The following is a 12,571-nucleotide window of genomic DNA, read 5'->3' as shown; positions in this document are numbered from 1 at the left end:
CGGCGTGCGCGGCGGCGGCGGCGTCGGTGGTGCTGGCGGCGGTGTTGGCGTGCGTGGTGGCGGTGGTGGCTGCGGCTGCGCCGGTGGCGGCGTCGGCGGCAACGGCGGCTGCGGTTGCGGCGTCGGTGGCTGCGGCATCCCCGGGTGCTGCGGCTCCGGTGTCGGCGGCTGCGGCTGCTGCTGCGTCGGCGGCTGTGACTGCGCCGGTGGCGGCAGCTGCGGCTGTGGCTGCGGCGTCGGTGGCTGCGGCATCTCCGGGTGCTGCGGCTCCGGTGTCGGCGGCTGCGGCTGCTCCTGCTGCTGCTGCGTTGGCTGTGACTGCGCCGGTGGCGGCGGTGGCGGCTGTGACGGCGGCGGTGGTGTCGGTGGCAACGGCGGCTGCCGTGGTGGCAACGACGGTGCGTGGGGCACCCACAGTGCCTCCTCCTCCTCTTGCCACTCCGACAGGCGTTTTTCCCACGCGGCCTTGGCGGCGGCTGCCTTCCGCTCCACCACCATCCGCTCGAACCGCCGCAGCGTGGCGATCCGTGCCTCCGCGAACTCGCGCACCTCCCGCGGGTCCTTCGACGGCATCGCCTCTCCCAGCCGAATCCGACCGTGGCCCTGTGTCGCCCGCCGCACGCTGCGGTAGGCCATCCTCGCCTTCGCTCTCCGGCCTCCTCCGAGGATACCACCGGGGTGACGGTCTCACCCCCGTCGTCCTCCTCGCTCTCTGAGGAGAGGGACACGTAATCCACGGGTTTTTCGTGGATCGCCTCCATCGCCTCGTCCTCCGACAGCTCCGTGTCGGGCACATCCTCCGTGTCCTCCTGGACCGGGGATGGGGATCGCGACACCAAGGGTGACGCCAGAAGCTGGAGGTAGGACTCGGAGTCCGCCCTCCATATCGCTCCGGGCTGTTCCCCGGTGCCGGTCACCCTCACCTCCCGGTTGTTCTCTACGTAGCTGCTCATCTCGTGCCGACTTGATTTCAAAAGAAAGCCTCTCGCTTTTTCCGCCGCGACAAAACCTCGGTTTTCGATTTATTCCTTTCCGCCGTTATTCCGCGGGGCCTGTACCGGTAACGGGATTCTCCTCCGTGCACCTGCCTCCTACGGAATTCGCAATCGTGTGCGTTAGCCGTTAACGGTTTTCCGGCTGTGTACCCTCCCTGTCCCGCTCTCGCGCTCCAACGGGCCTTTTGTGTGTGCGTGTGTGTGAGTGATTAACTGCGACTTCCGACTTCTCGATACCCTGTATCGTCTTCCCCCCTTCTTCGCGAAAGGGTTTTATTGTGGTGTGTCGCTCTCGTTGTCCTCTGGCCCGCCGGCGCCCGCGCTTCCCGGCTTCAAATCGCTAATATGAGCCGTTTTTGTCTTCTTCGTTGTGGCGTGTTCCAAAATACAAATCACCGGCGACGTGAATTTCTTTATTTTGAACGGCCCGTCGAACTTCGGTGCCAGTTTTGCCGCGAAGCCCTCAGCTGCTTTTGATAGGTGGTGCTCCTTGGCCCACACAGTTTCGCCCACCTTGGGTTTCCACGGCCTCCTCCGGAGATTATAGTGGCGCGCCTGATCCTGCGCTGCCTTTTCCATGTTCCTCCGCACCAGTTCGAAGATCTCCTTCAGTTTTCCCGCGTTTTCCGCCGGCGTCTGTGGACATCTGCCCGTTCCGGCCGTCTGTTCGTCGAACAACGCATTCGGCAGCCTCGGTTCTCTTCCCTGCGTTATAAATGCCGGCGAGTATCCAGTGGTTTCTGCCACGCTCGTGTTCACCGCCAACTGCAGCTCTGGCCAGTTCTCGTCCCATGTCCTCTGATCGGCCCCCGTGAGCTGCGCGATCATCGTCTTCACGGTCCTGTTGGCCCTTTCGGTCGGGTTTTCTTGTGGAGTGTATGGAGCCGTGAGCTGATGTTTTACACCCAGCTCCTCCAAAAACCTCTTGAATGCCCTGCTCGTGAACTGGACTCCGTTGTCCGTGATCATGACCTTTGGCACTCCGTACCTGGCCACTATCCGCTCTCGCACGGCCTTTCGCAGCGTCTCGGTGGTCGCCCTACGCATCGGAACGATCTCGGTCCACTTGGAGAACCTGTCCACCAGGACCAGCAGCATCGAATTGCCGTGCTTTGACCTCGGCAATGGGCCCACAAAGTCCGCACATACGGTGGCCCACGGTTCTTCCGGCACCTGTGTCAGCATTTTCCCGGCTGCTTGCAGTTGGTTAGGCTTGTATTTCATGCAGCTCCCGCAGTTCCTTACGTATTTCCTGACGTCTCGGTGCATTCCTGGCCAGTGGTACCTGGCTGCCACCCTCGCCATAGTCTTCCGACTTCCCAGGTGTCCCGCCGTCGGCATGTCGTGGTTCTCAGCCATGACGCGCTGTCTCTCCCTGGTTGGTACACACAGCTTCCATGACACCACATCCTCGTGTCCTGCCCGGTGCGGAATTGGCCGGCCTCTTCCAGGTAGTCCGGGTACTTTTGGGGCTCCTGCTTCATTTTCCTCCGCATCCCATCTATCCACTTGCACTCCTGCTGTTCGTCCGGTTGCCCTTCCTCCGTTATCCTGCGGCTCGTTTCCTGCAGCGGCTGCCTCGATAGGGCGTCCGCGACGATGTTCAGCTGGCCCTTTCTGTACGAAATCTCGAAGTCGTATTGTTGGAGCTCCAATGCCCATCTCGCGATCCTTCCGGACGGACTCTCGATGCTGTTCAGCCACTTCAGGGTCATGTGATCCGTTATCACTTTGAAATGGTAGCCCTCCAGGTATGGTCTTAATTTCCTGACAGCCCACACTATTGCTAAACATTCCTTCTCTGTTGCAGAATAATTTTTCTCCGCTCCGTTCAGCGATCTGCTGGAGTAGGATATCACCCGCTCGCCTTGCTCGGAGTGCTGTGTGAGGATAGCGCCCAGCCCGTAGTCGCTGGCGTCCGTCTGTAGCACGAACGTCCGTGTGAAGTCGGGGCATGCCAGGATCGGGTCGGCGACCAACCTAGTTTTGACGGCCTCGAATGCTTCTTGGTGGGCGTCAGTCCATTCCTATTTTGCTTGTTTCTTTAGGAGTGCGTTCAGTGGTTGTACCAACGTTGCAAAATCCGGTACAAAACGTCTGTACCACGACGCCACTCCTAGATACTGTCGCAGTTCCTTAACGTTTCCCGGGGGCTTTAGCTGAGCTATTGCCGCTACCTTCTCCGGATCCGTTCCGATGCCCTGATCCGTCACCCGGTGGCCCAGGTATTGTAGCTCCTTTCGAAAGAACTTGCACTTATCTGCGTTAACTTTCAGGTTTGCCGCCCTCAGCCTCCGGAACACCTCCTTCAGGTTACGCTTGTGCTCTTGTAGTGTCCGTCCGATCACAATTATGTCGTCCTGGTACGCAAATGCGTGTGGCATCATCTCTGGTCCTATCACCTGGTCCAACGCCCGCTGGAACGTTGCCGATGCGGAGTGCAGTCCGAACGGATTTACTTTCCATTGGAACAGGCCCTTTCCCGGCACCGTAAATGCCGTATATTGCCGACTTGCTGCTGCCAACGGAATCTGCCAGTACCCGTCCTTCAAATCCAGACTGCTTATGTATTTCGCCTCCCTTAGTTGATCCAGAATGTAGTTGATCATTGGCATCGGGTACGCATCCTTCACGGACTTTGCGTTTATTTGGCGGAAATCCACACACAAGCTCCACTGACCCGTCTTCTTTTTCACCATCACTATGTGTTTACTCCAGCTCCCGTGTGCCAGTTCCACGCGTCCCTAAATGAAGAAGGGAATCCACCCACTCTCTTTTGAAAAAGGGAGTATTCTTCCATTAGGGACCGCTGGCCACATTCTTTCTTTTTTTGCTTACTCACTTACTTACTTTCATTTCTACAAGTCACGAAGACACAAAATTTGGAGCAACCTGTTTTATATTTGTACATATATACATCAAAGTGAATAAAGACTACCCTTTGGAGAACCAGAAATCCTCGCCTCTGCGTTTCAATTGGAATCAAAACGATCCGGTTTCTCAACCGCCGCAACCCCCAGCAGAGCCATTTCTACATTTTTTGGTCCTTCGAGCCGGATTCTTCGAGGGATAGTCCACAGCTAAGTACTGCATGCCATTTTGTCCAATTGTAAGCCTTTTGCCGACCGCCATATCGCTTTGTCAATTTTCCCTTTGGCCGGCAGAAGTTTTTACATCGCTCCCTGCATGTATGTACATATGTGTGATAGTTCTATTTCTACATTTGGTTCCAAAACTCCAAGTTTCATCAATTTCCTACATTCTTTTATTCTTGGCAAGTGATCGTTTTTGCATAAACAAATATTAATTTGTGCAATTAATAAACATTAATAAACATAAACATACATAACATACAACACATACACATTTACATATTCCTACATTTACTTCGGCCACAGTAACAGTGTCTTCACACTGCGTTACATTTCTACAATTCGCATTTCTGGTGGACGGTACTTAATTTATTTTGTTCAACTGATCGTTTTTGCATAAACAAATATTAATTTGTGCAATTAATAAACATTAATAAACATAAACATACATAACATACAACACATACACATTTACATATTCCTACATTTACTTCGGCCACAGTAACAGTGTCTTCACACTGCGTTACACTTCTACATTTCTGGTGGACGGTACTTAATTTATTTTGTTCAACTGATCGTTTTTTTTTTCTGCATAAACAAATATTATTTTACTGCTACATTCTAAATTTTTTCGGACGGTACTCAAATCACCGTATTGTTTCGGTTTTCCGTCAGTGCACATCAGTACCATCCCGTATTTCCGACATTCCACGTTTCTGGTGGACGGTACTTCTACATTCTGGATTTTTTTTTTCTCAATTCAATTTTGGGATTTATTTGGTTTTCATATCCAAACTTGCTTCAGCTTCCTTTTTCTGGTAATAATTTTGCGCTTATTCTCAAACCACTATAATGATGTCTGAAGCAGGCCAGAAGCGGGATCCTAGCCCAAGGGACGCGGCGGCTGGACCCGCTGGGAATTTGAGATCAAAAACTAGAACCTCCTTAGACGCTGCGGTGCTTGATTTTATAGCCACCAGCGACCGACTTAGCAAATTTGAAAGCCGGATTTGTGCGGCATCCTCGTCCTCTGCCGAGCCTAATTCTTTTACACTAAAGATCCGCCTAGACCAAATCCAGTCCCTCTGGGACAAGGTTGAGCGGGAATACGAAGCAGTCTCCCGTCTAGCCCTTCACGAAGGAGGTGGCGAAAGCGTTCGGCAGCTTCAGAGCAAATATGAGAATTGCTACTTGGTTTATGAGAGGTGTGCTTCCCAATTAAACGAACATATTGCCCGTCTGTCCGCCCCCAGTTCTCAGGGGAGTTCAAATCCGTCCGTTGAGACGTTCTCGAAGGGTTGCAGGCTTCCGCCATGTGACACGGAAATCTTCACTGGAGATTATCTGCGGTGGCCCACCTTCCGGGACCTATTCACAGCGATCTACATCGATAATTCCAGGCTGACTCCAGTGGAAAAATTATTCCACTTAAACGCCAAGACCAGCGGCGAAGCTCACGCTATTGTTAGCAAGTCCCCCCTTACAAATTCTGGGTTCCAATCCGCATGGTCTGCACTTCAAGAGCGTTTTGAAAACAAGCGACTCTTAGTAAATAGCCAGTTGAAGGTTCTGTTCAATCTCCCGAAGATAAGCACCGAATCAGGAACGGCCTTGAAGGATCTTCAGAGCACGATTCAAGGGTGTTTGATTGCCATGGAACACTCCAATGTCTCCACAGAAAATTGGGATTGCATTCTGATTTTCTTCTGCTCTTCCAAGTTGCCAACAGTCACTCTCTCATTATGGGAACAGTCGTTGAACAACAAGTCCGAAATTCCTACCTGGGACGAGATGAATTCGTTTCTCGAAGATAGATATCGCACGCTAGAAGCGATTGAAGAGGTTCGACTTCATACTTCCAACTCACAACATACTAGGGAGCCCAGGAACCCACAGCCGAGAAGGGTAAACTCCTTTGAAACGCAAGTCGGCCCACGTGTACGCTCCTGTGATCTCTGCTCCAGAGAGTCACATCCAGTTCGGCAGTGTCCTCGTTTCCTCCAGATGACTCAACCACAAAGAGTATCATACATCAAGCAGAAGCGATTATGCCTTAATTGCTTCGCCCAAGGACACAATCTTCGAGAGTGCACAAGTAGACACAATTGTTTTACGTGCAAGGGCCGCCACAACACGCTGCTTCATAAGGAAAGTCCTGCTACTTCCACCAGCGCAGCGCAGGCTCATAATCCAGATCAGCCCACTGCGAACACTTCTGTTCATTTCGCCTCCAATCGGCAGGGCATCCTTTTAGGAACGGCCATTGTCCAAGTCTGTCACCAGGGTGAAAACTTTCCCGCACGGGCTTTGATAGACTCAGGCTCAGAGGGCACCTTCATCTCCGAGAAGCTTGCGACCAGAATCAAGCTTCCTAGTCAGACCGTGAGAACTAGAATCACGGGGCTGAACCAAACCAGCACAGGTGTCTCACAAAGGATGTGTCACTTCCAGATGGGCACGGCGGCGAAGCCGATGCTCAAGATAGACACGACTGCGTTGGTGTTGCCCAATCTGGCCGGGAATCTGCCGACGAGTTCGATCGATCGCAGCATTCTCGGAAGACTTCCCAATATTCCGTTGGCTGATCCACTCTTTTTCCAGCCCTCCCAGATCGACCTTCTAATAGGGGCGGATATTCTTCCGTCTGTCCTCCTCTTAGGCTTGAAGCCAAACTAATGTGGGTCACTGCTAGGGCAAGAGACCATTTTTGGGTGGATTTTAACCGGGCCAGTTTCTACAGCCACTAGTAGGGTTTCGTCCTTCACAACAAAGATATCCATAGAATCGGAACCTACCATGGAGACACTTCTCACAAAATTTTGGGAGGTGGAGGATCTTCCATGTAAAGTAGTAAAGGAGTCGGACAACTTGTGCGAAGAAAACTTCGCTCGAACGACTATCAGGTCTCGGGACGGGAAATATGTAGTATCCCTACCCTTCAAGGATGCTGAGCACATCAACTTGGGGCATTCCAGATCATTCGCTCTCGCACAATTCCTAAGGAATGAGACTCGCCTGAAAAGGGATCCTATTCTCAAAGATACCTATGACTCAGTGATCAAAGAGTACATAGATCTTGGCCACATGAAGCCTGTGCCTCCGAATACGGACACGGTGAATTTTTATCTTCCCCACCACGCGGTTTTCAAGCCCGAAAGTACTACCACAAAGGTCCGTGTGGTATTCAACGCATCCAGTCCCTCGTCAAATGGGAACAGCCTGAATGACATCCTGCATCCAGGGCCAGTACTTCAGTCCGATCTCACCCTCCAGATCCTAAAGTGGCGAACATTCCAATTTGTCTTTAATGCCGATATCACCAAGATGTATAGGCAGATTCCCCTAAACCCTGCACACACCGCTTTTCAGAGAATTCTCTTTCGAGATGATCGTGGGGACATCAGGGACTATGAGCTTCAGACTGTCACGTTTGAAGTTAATTGTGCCCCGTTTCTAGCTTTACGAACGTTGCGGCAGCTGTCCGAGGATGTCCACGCCATATATCCACGGGCGTCTCGAATAATTTCAGATTATATGTATGTGGACAATGTGCTTGCAGGAGCCCACACGAAGGTCGAGGCTACTTTAGCCATTCAAGAGTTGAGGACAGCTCTGAGCTCCGCAGGATTTCCTCTCCGCAAGTGGACAGCAAATGAGCGAACTCTCCTAAAGGCACTTCCTTCAGACCACCTGCTCTCAGGTGACTTCCTCGACATCTAAGAGGTGAGCACCACGAAAACGTTGGGAATACGGTGGAACGCCAAGGCGGATGAGTTCTATTTTGTCCCGACTGAGCTTGTTGTCAATGCGAATTATTCCAAGCGCAACGTCCTATCGCAAATCGCAAAACTGTTCGATCCCGCTGGATGGTTGTCCCCATTTGTAGTCCAGGCCAAGATCCTAATGCAGGATATATGGTTAGCCGGCATTGGATGGGACGAGTTTCTCCCTGCAGAGCTACGGCAACGCTGGCATGATTTCCTTCGCAGCCATAGTTCCCTCCACAAGGTTCGCGTCCCGCGTTGGGTACAATTCCGACCGGGAGCACAAGTTCAGATCCACGGCTTCTGTGATGCATCTCAGAAGGCCTATGGGGCAGCGATTTATGTTCGCATCCAATACGACGGAGGCATTTCATCAAGTCTGCTCACGTCAAAGACTAAAGTCGCCCCTGTCAAAACCGTTTCACTCCCGCGCTTAGAATTGTGTGGTGCAGTTCTTCTTGCTGACCTGTGGGCGGCAGTTCTTCCTCACATCCCGTTTGGTCGAATAGAGACGTTTTTCTGGACTGATTCCACCATTGTGTTGGCATGGTTGAACAAGCCACCATGTCAATGGACCACCTTCGTAGCGAATCGAGTGACTAAGATTGCTCTAAATACAGATGCCAGTCAATGGTCACATGTGCGTTCCGAGCACAATCCAGCAGATCTAGCCAGTCGTGGTGTCACGGCTGAAGAGCTGGCAAGTAGTGACCTCTGGTGGCATGGCCCGTCGTGGCTGAGTCAGCCGCAAGTCGCCTGGCCCACGTCGCACGAAGAGGTATCGGACCCTGAACTCGAAAGACGATCCGTCCGGTGCCATTTAGCGTGTCCAGCATGGGATCTCCTAGAGCGTTTTTCAAACTTCAATCGCATGCTGCGAGTCATGGCTTTTGTGCAGCGGTTCATCAACCGCTGCAGATGCATTCCTACGCCTTCTTCTACAGACTTAAGCAGTAAAGAACTCGCCCATATACAACTCATGCTTATTAGGCAGACTCAACGGGCCGACTATCCAGAGGAATACAACATCCTGCAATCCAAAGGACAGCTTCCCTCGTCCAGTTGTATCCTCAACCTTAATCCGTTCCTGGATGCTGACGGCATCATGAGGTCATGCGGTCGTTTGACTGCATCTGACTCGTTATCCTACGACGAACGTCATCCTATCCTTTTGGCGTACCATTCCAAACTAGCAGAGCTTCTGGTCACATTTACTCACCGTATCTCCATACACGGGGGAAACCAGCTTATGGTTCGTCTCATCCGGACGAGATACTGGATTCCGAAGCTGCGGAACCTGATCAAACGTGTGACCACGACCTGCAAGGTGTGTTATTCACCGGAAGAAGGTGCAGTCCCAGCTAATGGGTAAACTACCTCAGTCCAGAGCGACCTATTCGCGACCTTTTACACACACAGGACTCGACTTCGCGGGACCGTTTGATGTCAAGAGCTATTCAGGTCGGGCCTGTCGAATCACGAAGGGCTATGTCTGCGTCTTCGTGTGCTTCAGTACGAAGGCCATCCATTTGGAAGCCACTTCGGACTTGACCACGGAGAAATTCCTCGGAGCCTTCTCAAGGTTCGCGGCCAGAAGAGGGTGCCCTCTCCATCTTTACTCGGACAACGGAAAGACTTTTGTGGGCGCGGAGAAGGCCCTCACAGAAGATTTCATCGCTGCGGTTAAGGAAAAGGTTACCTCGTCATTTAGTCACCAGAGCCTATCCTGGCATTTCAACCCTCCAGGCGCCCCCCATATGGGAGGCCTGTGGGAAGCAGGAGTCAAGAGCTTCAAGACTCACTTCTACAAGACGACAGGTAATTTTAAGTATACCCTTGAAGAGTTATCCACTCTACTGTGTCGGATCGAGGCATGCCTCAACTCCAGACCAATTTCAGCGATGTCAGAAGATCCGTCGGATATCCTCGCTCTCACTCCGGGACATTTTCTGATAGGCGGACCGCTACTTGTCCCCGCCGAACCTCCCACCGCCGGCGAAGCCAGTTCTATCCTGAACCGATGGCAGCGACTCAAAGCCCTTGGCCAGCTTTTCGCATCGAGATGGAAGGCTGAATACCTGAAAGAGTTCCATAAGAGGACCAAGTGGCAAATTCCAACCAGGAATATGTCCGAAGGCGACATGGTAATTATCAAGGAAGACCACGTTCCATCGTATGGGTGGCGTTTAGGGCGTGTTCAAAGGGTTTATCCTGGCTCTGATGACAAAGTTCGCGTCGTAGATGTCCGCACGGCCCGTGGTATCCTCAAACGGCCAATTTCCAAATTAGTTTTCCTTCCCGTAGACAAACATGTCCAATGTCTCTGCGTTCGATGTCCATAACTGTGAGAGTAAAGCGTATCCACTAATCATTATTTTTTTTTTTTTTTTCTTTCCGTTCTATCCTCCAGTCGTTCTTCTCTCTCTCTCTCATCTCTTTGCGCCAGCCATGCCGTCCCATCGCAACCAACGTCGCCAGCTCATCGACAGATGTTCTCGAGGAACTCGATCGTTCCGATGCCGAGTCTGTCAGGGGATTCATCCGCTTCGGACGTGTTCGCGGTTTCTCCGGCTAGATGCCGAGCGGCGGCTCCGTGCGGTTCTCATCAACAAATATTGCCCGAATTGCTTGGCGCACCAGCATTCCGGAGACTCGTGCCGAAGTGAGTGTCGCTGCCGAGTATGTGGGGACGCTCATCACACCCTGCTGCATCTCCATCGGCGGGAAAAGCGAGAGCGGTCTGCCAGCGCGGACAGGCCCATCGAGACGCCAGAGCCGAAGGCCAGCATCGAGCAACCCCGCCTCTCGGCAGTGCTCTCCCACACTACAACGGCTATCCTGCCCACCGTCAATCTGCGGTTCGACATCGGGGACAAACGCTTCGATGTGCGGGCTATGGTAGATGCGTGCTCTACTTTGAGCCGCATTGACGGATCACTAGCCGAGGCCATGGCCCTCCCTATCCTGGGAGTCGGTGATGAGAGGGTGTGCAGAGCCACTCTCATACCGATGCATACAGAGACGCCACGGATTGAGGTGGTGTTCCACGTCGAGGAGCAGCTGCGAATGCGGACTCCTGCCCGAGAGCTGCCTGACGCTGCCAAAACAGTGTTCACCAACCTCATCCTGTCGGACCCCAGTTTCCACAGGCCGGCTGGTACCTCCGTCGTGCTAGGTGCGGATGTGTTTCCCACGATTATCCAACCGGGTGTCATGCACAGCCAGAACGGGCACATCGTAGCACAGAGCACTGTTTTAGGATGGATGCTCTCCGGAACATACGGCCACTGACGCATCACAGATTCTTTTGCAATCTGTGGCATTGCAAGGCGGGCGGGATGTTTACTCCAGCTCCCGTGTGCCAGTTCCACGCGTCCCTAAATGGAGAAGGGAATCCACCCACTCTCTTTTGAAAAAGGGAGTATTCTTCCATTAGGGACCGCTGGCCACATTCTTTCTTTTTTTGCTTACTCACTTACTTACTTTCATTTCTACAAGTCACGAAGACACAAAATTTGGAGCAACCTGTTTTATATTTGTACATATATACATCAAAGTGAATAAAGACTACCCTTTGGAGAACCAGAAATCCTCGCCTCTGCGTTTCAATTGGAATCAAAACGATCCGGTTTCTCAACCGCCGCAACCCCCAGCAGAGCCATTTCTACACTATGGGAGAGCTGTACGGGCTCCTAGACGGCTCGATTCACCCCTTTTGTAGCAACTCGTCGACCTTGGCGTTGATCTCCACCTGCATCTTCGGGTTCTTCGGGTAGTAGCGCTGTTTGACCGGTTGATCGTCTTTCATCGTGATTCTGTGCACCGCCACCGTTGACGTCCCTTGGACTCTTCCCAAATCTGCTAGCTCTGCCTTCAGGAAGCCGTCTATATCTTCCTCCGCAAAGTCGGTCGTCCTTTCCACTACTGCCACTGACAGCTTCTCGCGTGCATTGCTTCGCACCAGCTGTCCCGCCGGTGTCCGCCAGCTCTTCACTTATGAAGCTTGATGTTGCCCCGGTGTCGATCGTGGCCTTGTACGTGTCCCCACCGATCGTTACCGCTGCGGACAACTGCTGCTCCTCCTCGATTAGTTTTCCGGTTAGTTTGGAGAGGCGGCATCTTGCGACCCCGGCTCGTCTCTCTGCGTCTGGGATCGCTGGCCATTTCCGGCCCTCTGGCAGCATTCTGTGCTTCGGACTCCTATTTTCCCGCACATCTAGCAGAACTGCAGCCTCTGTTTTCGGCAGCCTCTTGCCCAGTGGTCGTGTCCGCCGCACCTGCGACACGCTTCCTGTGGATTGGCAATATGGGTTGGGTTCTGCCCCGGGTTGCCCCCTGACGTTGTTCCAGTGTGTCTCTGTGTGATGACTGGCGGCCTCCATAGTCGTGTTTTGTCGCCTGGCCTGGACCGGATATTGCGCCCACTGTTCCCGGGTATGCGTACCTGGATCTCCTGAGTCCTCACACCTTCTGCACGTGACTGTCTATGAACTCGGCCCAAGTCCTCCAGTGCTTGTTGTTGGCTATGTACCACTTCAGAGCCTTTCCCCGAATTAATTCCGGCATGGCTCGGGGAATCATGTTCAGGTCCAAACCGTATGTGTTTGCTGACCATTCCACCTGCTCCAGGAATTCGAGTGGTTTTTCTTCTCCGTCGAAGCGAAAAGACCACTCTCTTACTTGCTTTGGATACGCCGCAGTCCGTGTAGCAAGACGCCCA

At 52.7% G+C, this 12,571-nt stretch overlaps 1 protein-coding gene across 6 annotated transcripts; it reads left to right on the top strand.

Moving 5' to 3' along the window:
* The first annotated feature begins 3,738 nt into the window (after positions 1 to 3,738).
* Positions 3,739 to 11,440, top strand: LOC120321436. 6 transcript variants are annotated; one of them, XR_006245179.1, is made up of 2 exons: positions 3,739 to 9,669; positions 9,751 to 11,440. XR_006245179.1 is itself a non-coding variant. In XM_043207021.1 (2 exons), the coding sequence occupies exons 1-2, from the start codon at positions 9,216 to 9,218 to the stop codon at positions 10,191 to 10,193; spliced, it is 897 nt and encodes a 298-aa protein (XP_043062956.1). In that variant the 3' UTR covers positions 10,194 to 11,440. The 6 variants fall into 6 exon arrangements, 3 of the variants coding, with proteins under 3 accessions (XP_043062956.1, XP_043062957.1, XP_043062955.1); XR_006245180.1 differs by having other exon boundaries at positions 9,740 to 11,440; XR_006245178.1 differs by having other exon boundaries at positions 3,739 to 9,995; positions 10,262 to 11,440.
* Positions 11,441 to 12,571: the final 1,131 nt, after the last annotated feature.

The sequence above is a fragment of the Drosophila yakuba genome, chromosome 3L (genome assembly GCF_016746365.2).
Source record: "Drosophila yakuba strain Tai18E2 chromosome 3L, Prin_Dyak_Tai18E2_2.1, whole genome shotgun sequence".
Taxonomy (NCBI): domain Eukaryota; kingdom Metazoa; phylum Arthropoda; class Insecta; order Diptera; family Drosophilidae; genus Drosophila; species Drosophila yakuba.
Note: the sequence above shows the minus strand (reverse complement) of the source record. Positions and strands in the feature narration are given on the sequence as shown.